Source organism: Amia ocellicauda, chromosome 1, assembly GCF_036373705.1.
Source record: "Amia ocellicauda isolate fAmiCal2 chromosome 1, fAmiCal2.hap1, whole genome shotgun sequence".
NCBI lineage: Eukaryota > Metazoa > Chordata > Actinopteri > Amiiformes > Amiidae > Amia > Amia ocellicauda.
The window spans coordinates 1,510,124-1,532,933 of NC_089850.1; the positions used below are offsets into that span (position 1 = coordinate 1,510,124).

At 40.6% G+C, this 22,810-nt stretch overlaps 1 protein-coding gene across 2 annotated transcripts in view; it reads left to right on the forward strand.

The window, feature by feature from the left end:
* ufl1 (UFM1-specific ligase 1) overlaps positions 1-22,810 on the forward strand; it is an 83,090-nt gene that overhangs the window by 31,286 nt on the left and 28,994 nt on the right. For both annotated transcript variants that reach the window (XM_066698983.1, XM_066699065.1), the window contains exons 6-8: positions 11,884-12,014; positions 12,338-12,396; positions 17,587-17,733. In XM_066698983.1, the coding sequence (XP_066555080.1) occupies positions 11,884-12,014; positions 12,338-12,396; positions 17,587-17,733 (337 nt within the window). The remainder of the gene's footprint in view (positions 1-11,883; positions 12,015-12,337; positions 12,397-17,586; positions 17,734-22,810) is intronic.

The following is a 22,810-nucleotide window of genomic DNA, read 5'->3' on the forward strand; positions in this document are numbered from 1 at the left end:
GGTTGGAACAAAAACCAGCAGGACAGGTGATCCTCCAGGACTGGTTTGGGAACCCCTGAGCTAGCTTACTGGCATAACCAATCGGAGGTCTGTCTAGTTAGTTCAAGTTGAGTTGCTCCAATACAAATTTGGCTGTTGCATATTATTTATTTCTTAGCAGACGCCCTTGTCCAGGGCACCATGTCACATACGTTACACATTTTCTGCACATTAGAATACAGTAGACTAATGAAACTTCACAAATAAGTTAAGCCACCACTTGAACCTGCACCAAGAAAGTGAAGCTGAAGTTTGTGGTTTAGCTACCAAATTAGATTATGCATTTCTGCATGTGAGTTTGTTAACTTCTCCAATACTTTAGGGCTCCAGTGTGTTGAAATTTTGCATATGTGATGCTGGTAAGGCTATCATATCTGTGTAGGAAAACATGGCCAACACGAGCCAATGATATTGCACATCTGTGAAATATGCATATTTTGCATGGAATTTCACCACACACAAAAATAATGTGTTATTCAAAAACTATCAAATTGGGACATGAAAAAGGCCATGATATATTTGTATGAGGTGAATTTCAGCTTTGGTTACATAGTGTGGTGGCTATGTTGCATCTTATGTTGAATCTTTGATAACATCTTTAAATGGTTTGCACTATACATTTCAATTGTATATTATCACCTTATGACCTACTTTAAGGCTTCTTAATGGGAAGTTGATCAGTCACACAGTTTGGTGGCCATATTGTGTAAGTTGATTAAACTTCTGGACACTTCTTCGGGACTGTAAGGCCGTCTGTCCTGACATTTTCCATGATTGTTTCTACAAGATGGTTTGCTCCAATTAAAAACATGGCTGCCGTGGGACAATCAAAGTTCAGTGGAACGATAAGTTACACTCGTGAAATTTCATCTGATATTTTAACAACTGCAACTAAGAACCAAAACTACTTTTATATCTTTCATGGGTTGGTCACATGGTTGAGTAGCCATATTGTGTTTTCATATTAGTTTGTAATTCTTATGAAAATCTTCTTGAAACCAGGGGTTCCCAAGGTCCAAACTATTGTGCCTTCTACTCCAGACCGCTAATACTCACTGTGCCACAAATTATCATGCATGACACTAGTACCAAGTACTACCAAGGTTGTTAAAGGCGAGTTGCCCCAGTGTAAAAATGGGTACTGTGGAACAATGAAAAAAAGGTATGTGCCAGACATGTTACACATTTCCGGTGCACTGGAATACAATACAATACACACATGAAACTCTGCATATATCTTTATGCCTTTACATACAACCAGAGAATTAAGTTTGTGTGATACATGGTTAAGCCGCAATGTTGGATTTAACCTGTGTCTGCGTGCGAATATTAAAACGGCTACTGCTCCAGAACTCTAAAGCCCAGTGCCCTGAAACTTTGCATATCTTACATAGATACTACTATCTATCAAATCTGCAAGAGGCAAGTGACTGCGTACAAAAACATGGCAGCCGCAAGCAAATGACTGTGCACTTATGCAAAATATACTTATTTATATACGCTTGAAATTTGACCCCACAAATAAGCCATTTTCAAAAACTCACCAAACTTGGTACAATAATAAATGACAGTTTTGTCACCAACGATGACATGGTGTGGTGGCCACAAAGCTTAATGCCATGTCACATCCAGCAGTGAATATCTACAGAACCGGCCCTTACATTTTCAGTGATTAACACAAGTACAAACATCTGTCAAAGTTGTCGCCCTTGTCCAGGGCAACTTACAAAATATAAGAGCAATACAAAGTGCAATAATACAGTGCAGTTCAAGGATTAATACATTTTACACATTTAGAATTTACACAAGTGTATACCAGATATACTGTAAACAATACAGCTCTGGAAAAAAATCCAGAATTCCAAGACAGGCACACCTCATTCTACTGAATGGTGATCACCTGAACCAAATCTTATTTAATGAGGAAAAGTATAAAACCCACTGCTGTGGTCATCCCTATCCTCTTGCAATAGGACCAGCTAGATGGCAAAAACAGTGCTAGTAGTACCTAAAATTTAATTGGAATAAAAAAAAAAACTATTGATCATGCCAAAATAGTTGAAATGAAAAGTTTTGAGTGAGGAAAATAAGTAGTAAATTCCGGCTTTACTGGCAGAGGGATACAGTGAGCGTTGGGTTGCTTCCATCCTTAAAATTTCAAAGATGGTGGTTCATAAGAACAAGGTCAAGCAGCAGATATTGGGGACAACAAACCTACAGACAGGCAGAGGGTGAAAATGACTCTCCACTGACCGGGATGACCGCCAACTCATTCGAATGTCACTCAACAACCGTAGGATGACATCAAGTGACCTACAAAAAGAATGGCAAACGGTAGCTGGAGTGAAGTGCACGCCGAGGATGGTTTGAAACGGGGTCCTAGTGACAGGGCTAAAGTCTTGCAAAGCTATAAAAAAGCCTTTCATCAATGAGAAGCAAAGAAGAGCCAGGCTGAGGTTTGCAAAAGTCCATAAGGATTGGACCGTAGAGGACTGGAGTATGGTCATCTTCTCTGAGGAGTCCAGTTTTCAGCTTTGCCCAACACCTGCTTGTCTAATGGTTAGATGGAGACATGGAGAGGCCTACAAGCCACAGTGTCTCGCACCCACTGTGAAATTTGGTGGAAGATCAGTGATGATATGGGGGTGCTTCAGCAAGGCTGGAATCGGGCAGATTTGTCTTCGTGAAGGATGCATCAAGCCACATACAAGGTTGTCCTTGAAGAAAACTTGCTTCCTTCTGCTCTGACAATGTTCCCCAACTCTGAGGATTGTTTTTTCCAGCAGGTCAATGCTCCATGCCACACAGCCAGGTCAATCAAAGTGTGGATGGAGGACCACCAGATCAAGACCCTGTCATGGCCAGCCCAATCTCCAGACCTGAACCCCATTGAAAACCTCTGCAATGTGATCAAGAGGAAGATGGATGGTCGCAAGCCTTTAAACAAAGCCGAGCTGCTTGAATTTGTGCGCCAGGAGTGGCATAAAGTCACCCAACAGCAATGTGAAAGACTGGTGGAGAGCATGCCAAGACGCATATGAAAGCCGTGTGTAACAGCTGGACACAATAAGCGGAGGGAGAGAGTCTCGGGATCCGGCGGTGTCCGGGCTTTATTGTGGTTAGCTCACAGTTCAAGGGGAAAAAAAACACAAAAAGGGTAACTAAGGCAAAACTGTATCTCACAAAAACCAAAACAAACCGGGTGCTCCGGACAAACAAAAGGTAGGATCGGCAGTCCTCCGTCACAATGGTTAGCTCCCCCCCAGGGAAGGAGCGAGATTAAATCACACCATGATTGGAAATCAGGGTTATTCCACCAAATATTGACTTCTGAACTCTTCCTAAGTTAAAACATTAGTATTGTGTTTAAAAATGAATATGAACTGATCTTCTTTGCATTATTCGAGGTCTGACAACACTTTTATTTTTTGTCATTTTGACCAGTTGTCATTTTCTGCAAATAAATGCTTTAAATTACAATATTTTATTTCGAATTTTGGAGAAATGTTGTCAGTAGTTTATGTAATAAAACAAATGTTAATTTTACCCAAACACATACCTATAAATGGTAAAACCAGAGAAACTGATAATTTTGCAGTGCTCTCTTAATTTTTTCCAGAGCTGTATATAAGGTCTTGCATCCTAGATTATAAACGCTGGTAAGTGCAGACAAGATGTTAAGTCAGAGTTAAGAGCTAAGGGAAAGAACAGAATTAATCCACAGAGAGACGCAGGAAAGTACAGGTGAGAGGCAGTCATCTTGTTGTATGACTAGTTTCAGACCAGTCTTCGCATTGCTAATCTTGTTTTAAGTTTGCCTAAATTTAAGTTAGCATTGTCTGTAGTTTGTCTAAATTTAAGTAAATTCAGTTCAGCTGCTGAGTTGGTGAAAGTAAACAGGTTGTAGAAGGGAGATTTTGTCTAGGACTAGCAGGAATTCTGTTGCAGGAGGAGCCAGCTGTGGCCAGTTAGGTTTGAATTGTGGTTAGGTAGACAAAAGCTACTTAGAGCTGCGGTTTCTCAGTCACAAAAGTTAAGCAGTTGACTAGGCAACAGGAACCAAGGGACTTTTTTAAAAACAAACATTTAAAAGCATGTGGCCACTACAGTGTCAGGTTTGCAGAATGATTGCCTTCCTGGATGAACTCATCCAAGAAGGTTTCATTTGTGAACGTTGTCGACAGGTTGAAATCCTAGAGATCAAGGTTCGTGATCTTGAGGCTCAGCTTGTTGATCTGCGCTGTATTTGGGATATAGAAGAATTGGTGAATCAGCCCATGAGAGAGATGGTGTGCATGCCAAAACCTAGGAGAGTTGAGACCTCAGAGCAGGACAGCGTAGAGAACTGCTGGGTTACAGTAGGTCGTAACCGCAGAACAGGGCGTGCACAACCCCTAGAGACACCCCAAGAGCTAGAATTGCCCAACAGGTTCCAACTTCTGGACACCGAGTAGGACAATGACAGCTCAGAGGGTGATGGGATTGCAGTTGGGCACAATGGTGCCCACTCCCCCCCAGAACAGGGAGGTAGTTATAGTAGGAGACTCAATTCTTAGAGGTGTAGATCACACAGTGTGCTCTAGTGATAAGGAGACCTGCATGGTATCTTGCCTGCCTGGTGCTCAGGTTGCAGATCTCCCTATTCTAGTAAACGGGCTACTGGCCAAAGCCAGTAACTAAAACCAAAACTAAAGCGCAGAACCTCCATAGTATTTTTCTCCAAAATACTTCCAGGAACCATGTGCCAGGCCAGGGAGACGGGCAGAGATTAGATAGTTTAACACATGGTTGAAATCTTGGTGTAGGGAAGAGGGGTTTAGGTTTCTGGAGTATTGGTCTTTCTTCTGGGATAGATGGGACCGGACCAGACTATATCTAAACAGAAGGGGGGTTAATGCATTGGGAGAGTGTATGGGCAGAGAAATTGAGAATCATTGAAACTAGGGACCAGGGGGGCAGGGATCTCTGACAATGGGAGATGTTCCTCTAAGGAAAGAAAACAAAGGGAACCCGCTAGTGGGAAAGTCCTGAAATTAGATCCCAGTAATGGAACAGAATCTTTGTTGGGTGAAACTTTTGGACAAGAGATATGGAGGATTAGTGGTAGGAGTGTGTTACAGACCACCCAACTCAGATATTGAGCAAGATGTTGCATTGTACAGTGTAATCAGGACTGCATGTAACAAGGATGTGGCTGTTATAATGGGGGATTTCAATTTCCCAAACATAGACTGGGAAAGCCTGGTTGGGATTACAGAAGCAGAAAATAGAAATGGTTGAGATGGTAAATGACTGCTTTCTTACTCAATTTGTCAGGGAACCAACTAGGGAGAGTGCATGCATTGACTTGATATTTTCAAATGACCAAGATAGTGTCAGAGGGACACTAGTTAGTGAACCAATGGCAAATTGTGATCACAACATGGTTAGCTTTGAGGCATTCTTTCAAAAAAACTAAAAACTAAAACAATGGTCTACAATTTCAGAAAAGCAAACCTTGAAGGTATGAGGCGGTACTTAGAAGAGGTAGACTGGAGCACACTGGATACAGATTCAATTGAAAATGGATGGTTATATTTTAAGAATATACTACTTGAGGCTCAGGAGAAATTTGTACCAAAACTTGGCAAATTGAGGACCAAAAAACAGTGGCCAAAATGGTATAATAGAGGTATGCAAAAAAATATGAAGAGGAAGAAAATGTTGTATAGCGCATACAAAAGGGACGGAGATTAAACAAAATACATAGAATATGTTGAGCTGCAAAGAGATCTTAAGAAAGGGATCAGGAAAGCAAAGAGGGAAATAGAAAGAAACATAGCTCTTGGAGTTAAAACTAATGCAAAGAGCTTTTTTCAATACTACAACCGCAGGAGGACAATAAGGGAGGAAGTGAAACAGATAAAGGGCAAAAATGGAAGTATCTTGGAAAACGAGCAAGATGTAGCAAATGTTCTAAATGAGTATTTCACAGAGGTTTTTACAAAAGAAAAGACAGATGACATGCCACAGGTTAACAATCAGTCCAGGCAAATCCTGAGAGATCAGGATAAATGAGGAGGAGGTACTAAAGTGACTACCAGAATTAAAAACAAACACATCACCTGGGCCAGATGGTATATTTCCAACAGTACTTAAAGAAATGAGGGAAATGTATGTATAGGCCGCTAACTCAAATATTCCAAATGACACTTAGAAAAGAGGATGTGCCAACTGACTGGAAGACCGCAAATGTCATACCAATCCACAAGAAAGGGGACAAAACTGAGCTAGGGGGGGAAGAGGAGATCAGATTTGGAGAGGTTGAGCTTGAGGTGGTGAGTGCATCCAGGCAGAGATGGCAGACAAGCAAAAGGGGGTGTGAGAGTGGATGAGATTGTCAGAGGAGGGAAATGACAGGACCTTGGCATCATCTGCTTAAAAATGGTAGGAGAAACCATGGTATGCGATGAGGGGGTCCAGGTAGTGAGTGTAGAGAGAGAGAACAGGAGGGGGCCCAGGACGGAGCCTTGGGGTACGCCTGTGAGGAGAGGTGGGGGCGTGTATTAGGAACCTTGCCATGTGACTTGGTAGGTCCGGTCGTTTAGGTAGGAGGAGAACCAGGTGAGAACAGTCCTAGAGATTCCAAGGTCACTGAGGCAGGAGAGGAGGATGGAGTGATCGACAGTGTCAAATGCTGCAGAGAGATCAAGGAGAATGTGGACTGACGAGGGAGGCCGTCTGAGCACAGATGAGGGAGTCGGTGACTGCCAGGAGAGCAGTCTCTGTGGAGTAAGCTGTGCATAAGCCGGATTGCAGAGGATCAAGAAGTGAGAGATGAGAAAGAAATGCACGCTCGAGGGTCTTTGAGAGGAAGGGGGAGTAGGGAGACAGCGGTAGTTCTGAGGAGAGGTAGTGTCAAGGGTAGGTTTCCTGAGGAGTGGGATGACAGCAGTTTGTTTAAAAGCAGAGGGAATACAACTAGAGAGGAGTGAGGAGGGAGGAGATGAAGGGGAGTAGATCAGGAGCAGTTGCTTGGAGGAGGTGAGTGGGCAGAGGGTCAAGGGCACACGTTGTGGGTTTGTGACCTAGGAGGATAGAGGAAAGTTCAGAGTCTGAAAGAGGTGACAATGAAGAAAAGGAAGCTTGATCGGTTGGAGACCTGGGTGGGATGGGAGAGGAGAAGGGGGACTGTTGAAGAGCTTGTGGATGCCTGTGATCTTGGAGGAGAAGGAGGAGGCAGTGTCGAGGAGAGCGTTGTAGGGGAGCCGCCTTTAGAGATGAAATCTAGCTGGTGGCCTGCCCTGTGAGTGGGGGGAGACAGGGCGAGAAGTTAGTGGAGGAGGGACAGAAATCTGGCAGAGTGGGAGGGGTTGGAGAGGTGGATGTTGAAGTCTCCCAGGATGGTAGGTGAGGACAGTGAGGGAAGGGAGGTGAGAAGGAAGTAGAGTTCATCCAGAAAGGAGGTGAGTGAACCAGGAAAGTAGTAGAGAACTAGACTGAAGAGGTGAGAGGCAGAGTTGAGTTCTACTGCATGGAATTCAAAACCTATTATTATATATATAAGTATATTTTGCCTTACCTTATCCAGGATGACTTACAAAACTTAAGCGTAATACAAAGTGCAAGAATACTTTTCGATACAAGGCATCAAACATTACAAATTCAAATTTACATAATACAAAGCAATTCAAAGGATAATGCATTGTACAAATTCCAATTTACACAATACAATAAATGAGGTCTTACAGCCTGGAAAGTAAAAGCTAAGTGCGGTCAAGATGTTAGGTCACAGTCCAGGGCTACGGGAAAGGAAGCAAAGGGGAAATCAATAATATAAGTACTAGTAATGCAAGAAGCATGATCAAATGTTGTAAAGTGCTATCTTACAGGAGAGTAAAAGACTAATATTACAACTATTGTCTGAAAAGATATGTCTTGAGTAAGCTGTTAGTCGTGATAGAGGAGAGAAAGGGGGGGACAGAGAAGAGGAGAGGAGCAGTCCTGTTCCTCCTCCCTGCCCGGTAAGACGAGGGGAGTGGGAAAAGATAAACGGAGAAGATAGGGCGGCAGGGGTGTTTGAGTTCTCAGGGGAGATCCATGTCTCCGTGAGATCAAGGACATCCAGAGAGTGGTGGGAGGCAAAGGTGGAGATTAAGTCAGCCTGTCCCTGTCCTTTGTAAGCGTGGCCCTTCAGAAGGGGGACACTGAGGCTGCTGGCGTGGAGGTCCTGGGGGGCTGTTAAATAGCCCACCTATATCTAATTAGGAGAGAGCACACCTGAGTTTTGTTGGATTACACTGCTTTGTCCAGAGCCTGTAAGTCACGCCCTGGTACAGTGTTGGCCAAACTAAGTGCTTGGAATGTCTGGAATGCTAAACTCTACGTAACTGCCTGTTTTGATTGCAGAAAGGGTGAAGCTAAGTGCACAACAACACTGTACAATCTCTCTCTACAATAGTATATATACAATGCAGACGTTTCTGGTTACAGAAACTGTGTCACTATATAGTCCAAACTGCGCGAAGACGGTAACTAACAAACAGTAACTCCCCTTACAAATATAGGTGTAGTAAAAATAAAATTAAATAAAGTTAAAAAAAAAAAAAGTAAACAACCAGCTTGGCAGAGCTTGTTCGTTACATCCACAGGTACGCGTCCGCCTGCTGGGGAGAACGAGTCAACAACACAATATACTCCAAGCCTTCTGCAGCACTGTGCCACGTCTGTGCAACACTTCCAGAGGCTGTGAGAAGTGCCCCTACATGTGATAGTTCAAAGAACTTTCTTAAAAATCACCTTAATTTTAGTTAAGATATATATATATTTTTTTTTTTTTAATGATCTCTGTTTATTTATTTTTTTATTGCTTGCTCCACTTTATCCTGTTTGTTTTCTTGCTTGACTGTTTGTTGACTTTGTCTGTATATACTGTACTGCTGTATTGCTGTATGTGTCTTTTTACTGTCTGGTTTGACTCTTGCTTGAATGTAGCACGTGGGTATAAGAGCGTGTTATAAATAAAATGTATAATAATAAGTAAACAGGTGTAGCTTGAGAGAGGCACCCCAACTAACATAAAATGTTAGCAACGTGGTAGCAACGTAATTTACATTGTCACAACATTTGAATGGGGTTTTTCAATGTACTTTAGCATTATAATCATCAAACTTAATGCATGATGAAATGTGATTCATGCATTTTACTGCACTGTAGCAATACTGCAAAATTTAAATGTATTCATTGTATGATGCACTTTATTCTTTAATGTTGTGACATGATTTGGCATGGTGTTCTACTATAGACAATTAAGATTGATTTAATTTGAATGAGGATCAAAGATTCTCATTGTCAAAAATAAAAAGGCACATATTCCAAAAATGATCGAGCTAGTGAATTTATCATTGGCACCCTTTGGCACTTAGCAAAGTATACAAACCAGACTGAGCACTCCAGCCAAAAAGGTTCTCCAACCCTGGTCTAGTGCATCATCTGCTTCTGATGGAGTGCAGGTGAGGCTGCGTCCATAGAGCAACCCACCTCCCACATCTCCGACAGGGAAGAGGTGGACCTCTTCTCATCGGCGCAGTCCACACATTGTCCACTATGGTTCCCCCGTCAGAGACCAATCGGGGACCCTGGGGATCGACGCGCTAGCCCACACATGGCCGTGCCGTCTCCTCTACATGTTTCCACTGTTCCCTCTTCTTCCAGTAGTTCTGGAGACGATCAATCAGGAACGAGTGACAGTTCTGCTGGTAGCGCAGTCTGGCCCTGCAGACTGTGGTTTACGGACCTGATCTCCCTCTTGGAAGGAGAGCCTTGGCAAGCTTCCTCTGTGGGCGGACTTGCTGTCTCAGGTGCAGGGCACACTGTGGCATCCCAACACGGGCCTATTCAGTCGCCGAGAGGTCCCTCTACGAGGTCACAGTACTCCTACCGCTGGTGAACTTTTCAAAATTGGTGTCGGGAGAATTCTCATGATCCAGTTAATTGCCATATATGTGTCATTCTGCAATTTCTGCAGGAACTGTTGCACCAGGGCAAGTCCCCGTCCATGCTTAAAGTTTATTTGGCTGCCATCTCCTCATGTCATGTCAGGATTGATGGCGAGTCTCCGAGCTCATTTTTGTGTCTGAAATAGTAAATCCCTTAATGCATCAATAAAAATAAATACAAATAAAAGGCTGAGTTATCTTAGGATATTCGTATAGTTGTATTTTCGTTTCTGGTGGTCTACATGTGATCTTGCGTTTTTTGTTTAGTTTTTACAATGCATCTGTGCTGTGTGTAGACGCTCAATGAGTTTAATTTTGATGGTTAAATAGGGTTTCAAAGACAGTCTGCCTCGGTGCTGATTATGGTTGCCGTGATTGGGAACGCCCACATCCAGTGACATTAGCGTTCGGTTCCAAAACCGGTGGAAAAGCGTGCCGGTTCACAAAAAGCTCAGCTGGTTCCCAGGCCGAGCACCGGCTGCTGTTGGTGGAAAAGCGCTAACTGTTTCCGACAGGAATGACTATATGGGAGTTTACATGTCTTTGATTTAGCAAAGATACCAACACCATTTACTGTATCTACCGCACTAGATGTGGTTCACAACATGCGGGGAAAACCAAGTTTGCCGAGGCAACTGGCACTGCACAGTTTAAACACAACACCTTAATGAAGCACAACAGCAGCACATAACAAAATATGCAGAGACAGATACACAAATGAAACGGCATCGCCACTTCTAGTAGCATTTCGCAGGCAGGAAGCTACCCGTCAGTCATCTGATGAGGCTGAAATGGTATGGAAATTCAACACGGCCTATTTCATAGCTAAGCAGGAACTACCATTCAGCAAATTCAAGGGTCACATTGAATTGTTGAAAAAGAACAGCGTAAAAGTTAATCCTACAGTGGTTTTTGCACTGTAATGAAAGTAATAATACTTTGTTTACATTTCTGAATGTGCATTTGTTAAGCACATTAAAATGTGACTGTGAACTAAAATAAAACAGCACATTGTAGTTTTATTTATTATCAACGCATTTATCAGTAATACAGTTAAAATGGGGAAAATGTGAAAAATTGCGTTGCAGGTCGATTTAAGGTGTGTGCCCCTAAATTTTCTGCCTGTGCCCCTAAAATTTTCAGTTAGGGGCTACAGTGCTCCTAGTAAAAAAAAGTTAGTCTGGAGCACTGAAACATGTTGGGTGTTACAGCACAAAAACATGTAATCTACTGTGGTAATCTACCATAGCTGCGAGGTACTGGAAAAGCTTTGACTGTACCTTGAATGTGCTTGAATTTGACTTTTGAAAAGCTCTACGAACCCTGATTATTATTATTACTACAAACAGATGGATCAGTGCACCAGCCATGTGTTAAAATGCTAATACATTTTTAATTTGAGTCAAGTACACGAATATTTATCATCATTTTTATTCTTAATATTCTGAATGGCAAAATGTTTATGATGTGGATGGTGTATTTTTTTCAATCATTTACAATTACAGTGTAAATAATATTCTCAAGTGTGTTTGCTGACTAAAAGGGATTCAAGACTACTTGATGTGGACTTGTGATGGTTTCTAAACCTTTTGTTGTAATTCATGAGGTTTTGTAGAGATTTTAAAATATAATGTATAATTCATACTTTTCTGTATTGAGATCTGTCTTTTGTCCAACAATTAACTTGGTACATTTTTCTGGTTTAACTGTAACTTACACTTGGTAGATTTTTTTTTTTTTTTTTTTTACCTGTATTTTTTAACATTTTAAAAAACAATTCAGTTAACTAGAGGTCTTTACTAAACAACATTGTAAATATTTACATTACACATTTGCTTAAATTTTTCAATGATTATTTCAATTGTAGGTGTTATCTCAGCGTATTGGGAGAATCATCAAAGGCCAGATGGATCAGTATGACAGGGGTGTGATTTATACTCAGACATTTGTGTCTCGTCACAAGGCACGTATATGTGGGCTGTTCAGTGCTATCACTCGGTACGTACAAGGTGAAATGACTCTTTTAGTAATATGTTTCACCTTTATCATATCACTTTTTTGAGTCAGTTTAATTAACCTTTGCTTTTGTTTTCTTTGACAACCAATCTAACATGTATGTTATGTCTTAATTATATTTAGATGTTTCCATGTTTTTTTTCTACATATTTGTATAAGGTACTTCCATTTTATAATTTGTTTATAAAAAATGTTTAATGTAAACTGAAATTATTCCTGCATCATCTTAATGTGGAACATTGCATGGACAATGAGGAGCAAATCATTGGTATGTGCTTTATATTGTTTGTTTTTATTCTACTTAGGCCAACCCCAGTGAATAATTTAATTACCTTATATGGATTTCAGGAACATCTTGTATACTGTGAGTACATTTTTTTTAATTCCATTTTAATTTATTAGTACAATAGTTAATAATTGTGACATATTTGACTTAAATCTGAAATGGTGTTCTCTCACACAGGTGTGTTCTTTGCTATATGTACTCCATGAGCCAGATGGTTGTACCAATCGAGGACAAGATCTCACTGACTGATACAATATCAATGCATACAGTGGATTGCATTTTTCACATTGTTATGTTACAATCTGGAATTAAAATAGATTTTTTTTTTATTTTCTACCTTTGATTAACACCACATACACAACACCTTGAAGGTACAATTTTTGTTTTGTTTATTGTGAAACAAAAGTTAAACTTAAATGCAATCAATTTAAGTTCCAGATTGTAACACTACACAATGTCCAAAAGTCCTTGGGGGTACATACAGTGACTCTCTATAGTATTCACTCCATTGGACTTTTCCACATTTCATTGTGTTACAACATGAAATTGGAATGGATTTAATGGAGTTTTTTCACTGACCAACACAGAAAATGTCCATAATGTCAAAGTGAAAAATATAATCTGCACATTGTTTATAAATTAATTACAAATACAAAACAGAAAATAATTGAATGCATAAGTAATCACCCCCTTTGCCATGACACACCTGATTTGAGCTGTGGTGAAGTCACGTAATTAGTTGGAATGTAGTCCACCTCTGTTCAATTAAGGTGTCATATGATTTCAGGCTAAATACACCTGTCTCTGGGAGGTCCCACAGTTGGTCAGTACAATTCCTAACAAAAACTACATCATGAAGACAAAGGAACATTCACTGCAAATCCGGAATAAGGTTCTTCAAAAGCACCAATCGGGTAGGATATAAGAACATAAGAACGAAAAATGAGTGATGTAGGCGAAAACATAGCCATGGAGAAGGAGCAGCTTTCAACGAATAAATTATTGAAAAAAGGGTTCAACTGTTTCAGTTATTTGGAAGTGGTTTGGCTTTTTGAAGTCCGACAAAGGGCAGAGCAATGTTCGGTGCAAATTGTGCCGTAGACAGGTGGCTACAAGTCTGGTAATACGACAAACCTTTTTCACCATCTGAAGCAAAATCGCTCTCTGGAACAATGCCCGTCAAGCACCAGCCAATCTACGGATATTGCCCTGAAGCAGTCAACACTGACGGCTTTTATGCCCTACAGGCAAACATCGAAAAGACATGGACATCACGAATGCTATTATGCATTGCATTGCTAAAGACATGCTACCAATTAGTACAGTCGAAAAGGAAAGTTTCAAGAGGCTTATCAATTTCATTGACCCCAGGTATGTGCTCTCTGGCTGGAAACATCAACTGATTAAGTTAAATATTACATATTGGGCATGACTAAAGGGATTATTGTCATTTAACATTTTATTTAAATCTCTTGATTTCTCTTAGAGAGTGGGTAGAGACCAACTAGTGGATCGAGCAATTGGAATGTATAAGAAAGTGGTAGGTGCCTTTTCCTGTTCATGGAAAAAGGAGAGACCTGTCAAAAAGAATACAACCTACCCCAGCACAAGTTGGTGACAGAGTTGCCTACCAGGTGGGGATCATGTCAAAAGATGGTGCAAAGATTACTGGAGCAGGAGAAAGCCATTTCACAAGTCTTGTCCAGTGACAAGAAGAACATCAGAAATGGTCAATGAGGGACATGATAACTGAAGCCCAGCACAGGGAGACGTTGCTGCTGTTTCACCACAACTGCCAGCTAAAAAGAGAAAGTCACTGGGCAGTTTTTTCAAAAAGCCGAGCTCCACCACCACAGGTCTTGCTGAAATCCAGCTGGTAGAAAAGGAACTCAGCTGCTACCTTCAATCTCCTGATGCTGGCAGTGAAACCAATCCACTGGACTGGTGGAAGATCCACCAAAAAACCTTTCCCAAAGTCGGCCACTTGGCAAAGTGCTACCAGTGCATTCCTGTGACCAGCTCCCCCTCACAGCGTGTTTTTAGCACAGATGGCAACATAGTGACCTGCCATAGGGCAGCTTTAAAGCCAGAGACTGTAGTCTTTCTTGCTTGTAACTTGTAAGACAACAACTACCCCAACTTCAACTGTGATGTGCCATTAGGCTAACAGTTATAATACATATTGACTTGCACTATTTTTATATATTTATTTCTTGTTCATAACTTTCTTGTTCATAAGGGTTTACAGCTTTAAAAAAAGTGGAGTTAAAATGTTATTTGTGAATTCTACTTCTGACAATAAATAAGAAATATTAAAGCCTTTGGTTTGTTCAGGCATTGAGTCTGAAGCAGATATCCACCTTTTAAGCATTATATGATTGATATCGTGATAATTATCGTTATTGAATGAATTTTTTTTATATATATATTAATTACACGCGCACACATACACTCACCTAAAGGATTATTAGGAACACCTGTTCAATTTCTCATTAATGCAATTATCTAACCAACCAATCACATGGCAGTTGCTTCAATGCATTTAGGGGTGTGGTCCTGGTCAAGACAATCTCCTGAACTCCAAACTGAATGTCTGAATGGGAAAGAAAGGTGATTTAAGCAATTTTGAGCGTGGCATGGTTGTTGGTGCCAGACGGGCCGGTCTGAGTATTTCACAATCTGCTCAGTTACTGGGATTTTCACGCACAACCATTTCTAGGGTTTACAAAGAATGGTGTGAAAAGGGAAAAACATCCAGTATGCGGCAGTCCTGTGGGCGAAAATGCCTTCTTGATGCTAGAGGTCAGAGGAGAATGGGCCGACTGATTCAAGCTGATAGAAGAGCAACTTTGACTGAAATAACCACTCGTTACAACCGAGGTATGCAGCAAAGCATTTGTGAAGCCACAACACCTACAACCTTGAGGCGGATGGGCTACAACAGCAGAAGACCCCACCGGGTACCACTCATCTCCACTACAAATAGGAGAAAGAGGCTACAATTTGCACAAGCTCACCAAAATTGGACAGTTGAAGACTGGAAAAATGTTGGCTGGTCTGATGAGTCTCGATTTCTGTTCGGGAGTGTATATATACATACATATACATATATATACATATATATATATACATATACATATATATGAGCTTATGCAAATTGTAGCCTCTTTTTCCTATTTGTAGTGGAGATGAGTGGTACCCGGTGGGGTCTTCTGCTGTTGTAGCCCATCCGCCTCAAGGTTGTACGTGTTGTGGCTTCACAAATGCTTTGCTGCATACCTCGGTTGCTTAAATCACCTTTCTTTCCCATTCAGACATTCAGTTTGGAGTTCAGGAGATTGTCTTGACCAGGACCACACCCCTAAATGCATTGAAGCAACTGCCATGTGATTTGTTGGTTAGATAATTGCATTAATGAGAAATTAATCAGGTGTTCCTAATAATCCTTTAGGTGAGTGTATTATATATATGTATATATGTATGTATGTATGTATATATATATATATGTATATATGTATGTATATGTATGTATGTGTATATATGTATATGTATGTATGTATGTATGTATGTACAGTGGGGGGAAAAAGTATTTGATCCCCTGCTGATTTTGTACGTTTGCCCACTGACAAAGAAATGATCAGTCTATAATTTTAATGGTAGGTGTATTTTAGCAGTGAGAGACAGAATAACAACAAAAAAAATCCAGAAAAATGCATTTCAAAAAAGTTATAAATTGATTTGCATGTTAATGAGGGAAATAAGTATTTGACCCCTTCGACTTAGTACTTGGTGGCAAAACCCTTGTTGGCAATCACAGAGGTCAGACGTTTCTTGTAGTTGGCCACCAGGTTTGCACACATCTCAGGAGGGATTATGTCCCACTCCTCTTTGCAGATCCTCTCCAAGTCATTAAGGTTTCAAGGCTGACGTTTGGCAACTGGAACCTTCAGCTTCCTCCACAGATTTTCTATGGGATTAAGGTCTGGAGACTGGCTAGGCCACTCCAGGACCTTAATGTGCTTCTTCTTGAGCCACTCCTTTGTTGCCTTGGCTGTGTGTTTTGGGTCATTGTCATGCTGGAACCCCCTTCCACGACCCATTTTCAATGCCCTGGCTGAGGGAAGGAGGTTCTCACCCAAGATTTGACGGTATATGGCCCCGTCCTTCGTCCCTTTGATGCGGTGCAGTTGTCCTGTCCCCTTAGCAGAAAAACACCCCCAAAGCATAATGTTTCCACCTCCATGTTTGACGGTGGGGATGGTGTTCTTGGGGTCATTCCTCCTCCTCCAAACATGGCGAGTTGAGTTGATGTCAAAGAGCTCGATTTTGGTCTCATCTGACCACAACACTTTCACCCAGTTCTCCTCTGAATCATTCAGATGTTCATTGGCAAACTTCAGACGGGCCTGTACATGTGCTTTCTTGAGCAGGGGGACCTTGCGGGCGCTGCAGGATTTCAGTCCTTCACGGCATAGTGTGTTACCAATTGTTTTCTTGGTGACTATGATCCCAGCTACCTTGAGATCATTAACAAGATCCTCCCGTGTAGTTCTGGGCTGATTCCTCACCGTTCTCATGATCATTGAAACTCCACGAGGTGAGATCTTGCATGGAGCCCCAGACCGAGGGAGACTGACAGTTATTTTGTGTTTCTTCCATTTGTGAATAATCGCACCAACTGTTGTCACCTTCTCACCAAGCTGCTTGGCGATGGTCTTGTAGCCCATTCCAGCCTTGTGTAGGTCTACAATCTTGTCCCTGACATCCTTGGACAGCTCTTTGGTCTTGGTCATGGTGGAGAGTTTGGAATCTGATTGATTGATTGCTTCTGTGGACAAGTGTCTTTTATACAGGTAACGAGCTGAGATTAGGAGCACTCCCTTTAAGAGAGTGCTCCTAATCTCAGCTCGTTACCTGTATAAAAGACACCTGGGAGCCAGAAATCTTGCTGATTGATAGGGGATCAAATACTTATTTCCCTCATTAACATGCAAATCAATTTATAACTTTTTTGAAATGCATTTTTCTGGATTTTTTTGTTTTTATTCTGTCTCTCACTGCTAAAATACACCTACCATTAAAATTATAGACTGATCATTTCTTTGTCAGTGGGCAAACGTACAAAATCAGCAGGGGATCAAATACTTTTTTCCCCTCACTGTATGTGTATATGTATGTATGTATGTATATATATGTATATGTATGTATGTATATATATATATATGTATGTATGTTTTTTTAAACTGCTTATTTTGTTTTTCTCTTCAGCTGTTTTAGAAGAGCTTGTGAGCAGTGGGCGGCTGAAAGGGACAATTGTTGGTGGAAGGCAGGACAAGGCTGTGTACATTCCTGATATCTACTCCAAAACACAGAACAACTGGATCGATGCCTTTTTGAAACAGAATGGGTATTTAGGTAAATACATTATTTTTGTACTATTTAATTATGTAATTATTACTATTCTTTTCCCATGATACTCTTAAAGGAAGATGAAGAACATAAGAAAGTTTACAAATGAGAGGAAGCCATTCGACCCATCGTGCTCTTTTGGTGTCCAATAATAACTAAGTAATCCAAGGATCCTCTCCAGTCTATTTTTAAATGTTCCCAAATTTTCAGCTTCAATCACATCGCTGGGGAGTTTGTTCCAGATTGTGACTACTCTCTGTGTGAAGAAGTGTCTCCTGTTTTGCGTCTTGAATGCCTTGTAGCCTAATTTCCATTTGTGTCCCCGGGTCCGTATGTCCCTGCTGATCTGGAAAATCTCCTCTTTGATGTGGTCCATGCCTTTCATGACTTTGAAGACTTGGATCAAGTTCCCACGTAGTCTCCTCTTGTTCCAAGCTGAAAAGGTTCAGTTCTTTCAGTCTCTCCGAGTAGGACATCATCTTAAAACCTGGAATATGAACTGCCTCTAGAGCAGCGATATCTTTCTTGAAGTGTGGAGCCCAGAACTGTACACAGTATTCCAGATGAGTGCATTGTACAGTCTTAACATTATTTCCCTTGTTCTAAATTAATCTGCAGATTTGACAAGTTTGCTAACTATCCCTGAGTCCAGATTAATATACATTAGAAAAAGCGAAGGCCCTAGTACTGATCCTTGTTGAACTCCACTAACAACCTCACTCCAGTTAGAAGCAACTCCTCTAATCGACACCCTCTGTTTACTATACATCAACCAGTTCATAATCCATCTACTTACATTACCCTGAATGCCTACAGCTTCCAATTTGAGGATCAGTCTTTGGTGTGGAACCTTATCAAAAGCTTTTTGGAAATCTAAGTATATCATATCATATATGCTTTCACATGATCTACAGCTGCAGTTGCATGTTCAAAGAACTATTAATAGGTTAGTAAAACATGATCTGCCTCGTCTAAACCCATGTTGACTATCTCCAAGAATATGGTTTTCATTCAGATGCTCCTTTATTTTCTATCTAATCATTTTTTCCAACATTTTACAAGTCATGTAGGTGAGACTAATTGGTCTGTAATTTCCTTGCTCAGTTTTGTCCCCTTTCTTGTGGATTGGTATGACATTTGCTGTCTTCCAGTCATCCCCTGTTCTAAGTGTCATTTGGAATATTTGAGTTAGCGGCCTATAAATAATGTCCCTCATTTCTTAAATTCCTGTTGGAAATATACCATCTGACCCAGGTGATTTGTTTGTTTTTAATTCTGCTTGTCCCTTTAGTACCTCCTCCTCATTTATCCTGATCTCTCTTAGGATGTGACTGGACTGATTGTTAACCTGTGGCATGTTTTCCCTTTTTTCTTTTGTAAAAACCTCTGTGAAATACTCATTTATAACATTTGCCACATCTTGTTCATTTTCCAAGATACTTCCATTTTTGCCCTTTATCCATTTCACTTCCTCCTTTATTGACCTCTTGCTGATGTAGTACTGAAAAAAGCTCTTTGCATTAGTTTTAGCTCCAAGAGCTATGTTTCTTTCTATTTCCCTCTTTGCTTTCCTGATCCCTTTCTTAAGATCTCTTTGCAGCTCAACATATTCTATGTATTTTGTTTAGTCTCCATCCCTTTTGTATGTGCTATAGAGGTCTTCATGGATCCACCCGAACCAACCCAGGACCTGTACGGGTTCGGGTCCATATTTTAAACGGTCAGCCGGGTCCGGGTCGGGTCCCATTCTTGTACTTCGGGTCCCGGGTCTGTTTAACATTGTGTGTAATACCCAAGTGACGCGATGACTTTTCCAATTGACGATTGGCTCTTTTATTTAGAAGGCGGGACTTATTCCGCCATATCAGTGTTTGACAGGTGACATAAACCGACGTGCACTATTGGCGTCGGCGCAATTTTTGAGATGTCGTGGTTGGAGTTTGTTCACTTTGTATCTAAAATCTATGGCAGATGCGTCTCAGAGCACAATGACAGCACATTAGTAATGCAACGTCAGTGGCCTGGCACTGAACCAGCAGTCGTTATTATATTTCAAAAGGGCAAACGGTGGAAGTTATCGTATTATGCGAGATACAAAAAAAAAAATGCAAAGCTGTAAAGTCGCATTTGTCATCTGTGACAGCAAGTGGACTTTTGAAGCTGAAATAATGAGTGGATTATACATGCGCTTTCAATCGGCAAGAGGAGCAACATGGATGTTATTTTAGCAACTTTCTTGGCACGGAGGATGGACTGTATGCTTCACAGTCAGGTACAGGAGAGAAGCTACTAACATTAGGTAAGACACACAAAGTTTTATTTTCACAATCAGGTTCAATCGAGTCTGTGTGTCCCGGCCAGGTCCAGATTTCAAATAATAGACGGGTCCGAGTCAGTTCCGGTAGAACATTTATGGCATTTCTCGGTTCTGCACGGGTCCGGGTCCAAACTTTCACATAATAGACGGGTCTGGGTCGGGTCCGGATAGCACATTTACGGGTCTCTTCGGGTTCGGGCACACATTTTTGGACCTGTGAAGACCTCTAATGTGCTATACATTTTCTTTCTCTTTATTTTTTTGCATACCTGTATTAAACCATTTTGGCCAATGTTTTTTGGTCCTCAATTTGCAAAGTTTTGGTACAAATTGCTCCTGAGCCTCAAGTGGTATATTCTTAAAATATAACCATCCATTTTCAGCTGAATCTGTATCCAGTGTGCTCCAGAGTACCTCTTCTAAGTGCCTTCAAGATTTGCTTTTCTTAAATTGTAGGCCATTGTTTTAGACTTGTCCTTGTTTTTTGAAAGAATGCCTCAAAGCTAACCATATTGTGATCACAATTTGCCATTGGTTCTCTAACTAGTGTCCCTCTGATACTTGGACATCTTGGTCATTTTAAAATATCAAGTCCCTGGTTGGTTCCCTGACAAATAAGTTAGAAAGCAGTCATTTACCATCTCAACCATTTCTATTTCTGCTGCTGTAGTCCCAGATGAGCTTTCCCAGTTTATGTTTGGGAAATTGAAATCCCCCATTATAACAGCCACATCCTTGCTACATGCAGTCCTGATTACACTGTACAATGCAACATGTTGCTGAATATCTGAGTTGGGTAGTCTGTAACACACTCCTACCACTAATCCTCCACATCTCTTGTCCAAAAGTTTCACCCACAAAGATTCTGTTCCATTACTGGGATCTAATATGAGTTATTCTGCCTCAATGTCATTTTTCACATATAATGCTACCCCAATCCACTCTTCGATTTTTGCCTGTCTCTCCTAAACTGTGTTTATCCGTTCCCAGCCAGTCGTTAGATATAATCCCTCCAGCATGCCCTGGGTCGGCCTCAGGGTCTCACAGGCAGCCTCCCAGGGGGCATCCTTACCAGGTGCCCGAACCACCTCAACTGGCTCCTCTCAATCTGGAGAAGTAGCGACTCTGCTCTGAGGCTCTCCGGGGTTACTGAGCTCCTCACCCTCACCCTATCCCAAAGGGTGAGTCCAGCAACCCTGCGGAGAAACCTAATTTCCGCCGATTGCACCCGAAATCTCGTCCTTTCGGTCATTACCCAACGTTCATGACCATAGGTGAGGATGGGAAGGTAAATTTACATGTAAATCGCAAGCCTTGTCCGAAGTAGGGATGTCAAACGCGTTTTAAAATTTTAAATCAGGTAAGATTTTGTACTAACTTAGACATGTACATAAAAAAACAAAAAATTCAACTGAGCTTTTACCCCTCACTAAAATGCCTTTTAAGCACCAAATACGTCACTTTTTTTTCATCCCCGCCACCATCTTGGATTTTCTTTACTTAGTGTCATTAACACGACGTTTTAAAACTTAATAAAAGAAAGAATATAATTAACCACCATATATAACGTAGTACAAGACCCTTGTCTCACGGTTGGATCGTATAGTTGATACATTATTATCGATTTGTGTGAACTACACCCCAAAACATTGTCAAATGGTGCGAATCCAGCATTTGGCGAGAAACGACACCAAAACGCAGCTCCACGCAGCCGCTCCATGCAAATGTCACAGGACTTTAAAATGGATTCGTAGTGTTGTTAGTATTGCAACAAAATACTGATGTATACAATACAGTGAAAATCAATAAATAAAGCTTATATACATGTATGTATTTATTATTATCAACTTTAATCTTTGTGTCTTGTTAAAACTGATTATCTATTGCCAGAAGAATTGCAATATGTTTGCAGCACATTTTAAATTAATATTGTAAAAGTATTATAATATACAATGATTTCTTCTTCTGTGAGAAAATAAAGAATACGCTATATAAAATAAAGTTTTTGTAAGCACAAGTCTGGTAAGGAAAGTTTGTTTATTTCAAAACCACATTTTATTATCAACAACAATGCGTAATCAAAGGTTTATTATGTTTTGTGCATATTATTATTATTATTATTATTATTAATCAAATTGAAAGCAGCCTCCCCACACGAACCTGCTATGGCACTTAAGACAAATCTCAATCTTTTCAATTTGTCAGTGTTTTTGAAAGTGTATCGGTTTTTGTTTTTAACATCACTGTGTAAATTCAATCTGCATTTCAAAATACACAATTATAATTTTGCCTATAAATGAATACACTAAACCCAGTTTGTACCTCACTAAATTATATTCCCAAATCTATATGGCACCACTTCACTGTTTTACTTCGCTATATATATTCTAAATATGCAAACCCGGATGATAAGATTTGTAATATTAAGAAAAATACATACTGTGTTTGAGAAACACTGGGGGTCATTTTATGTGAAGCACATTACCAAATAATATGAGCTTTTCCAAATTTTATAGATTCATACTTAATCGCATAGGGGACGGGGAGCAGAGTTGAAACCTGATCGGGTGATTTTCAGCCTCTATGTTCATGCGCCAATTTGGAAAAACCTTGTTTGGTTTTCTTCGTATGCAAATGCAAAAAAGCGATTGCTTATACGATTTCTACTATCATAAGAGCATAAGAAAGTGTGCAATCGAGAGGAGGCCATTCACCCCATCATGTTTGTTTGGTGTCCATTAATAACTAAGTGATCCAAGGATACTA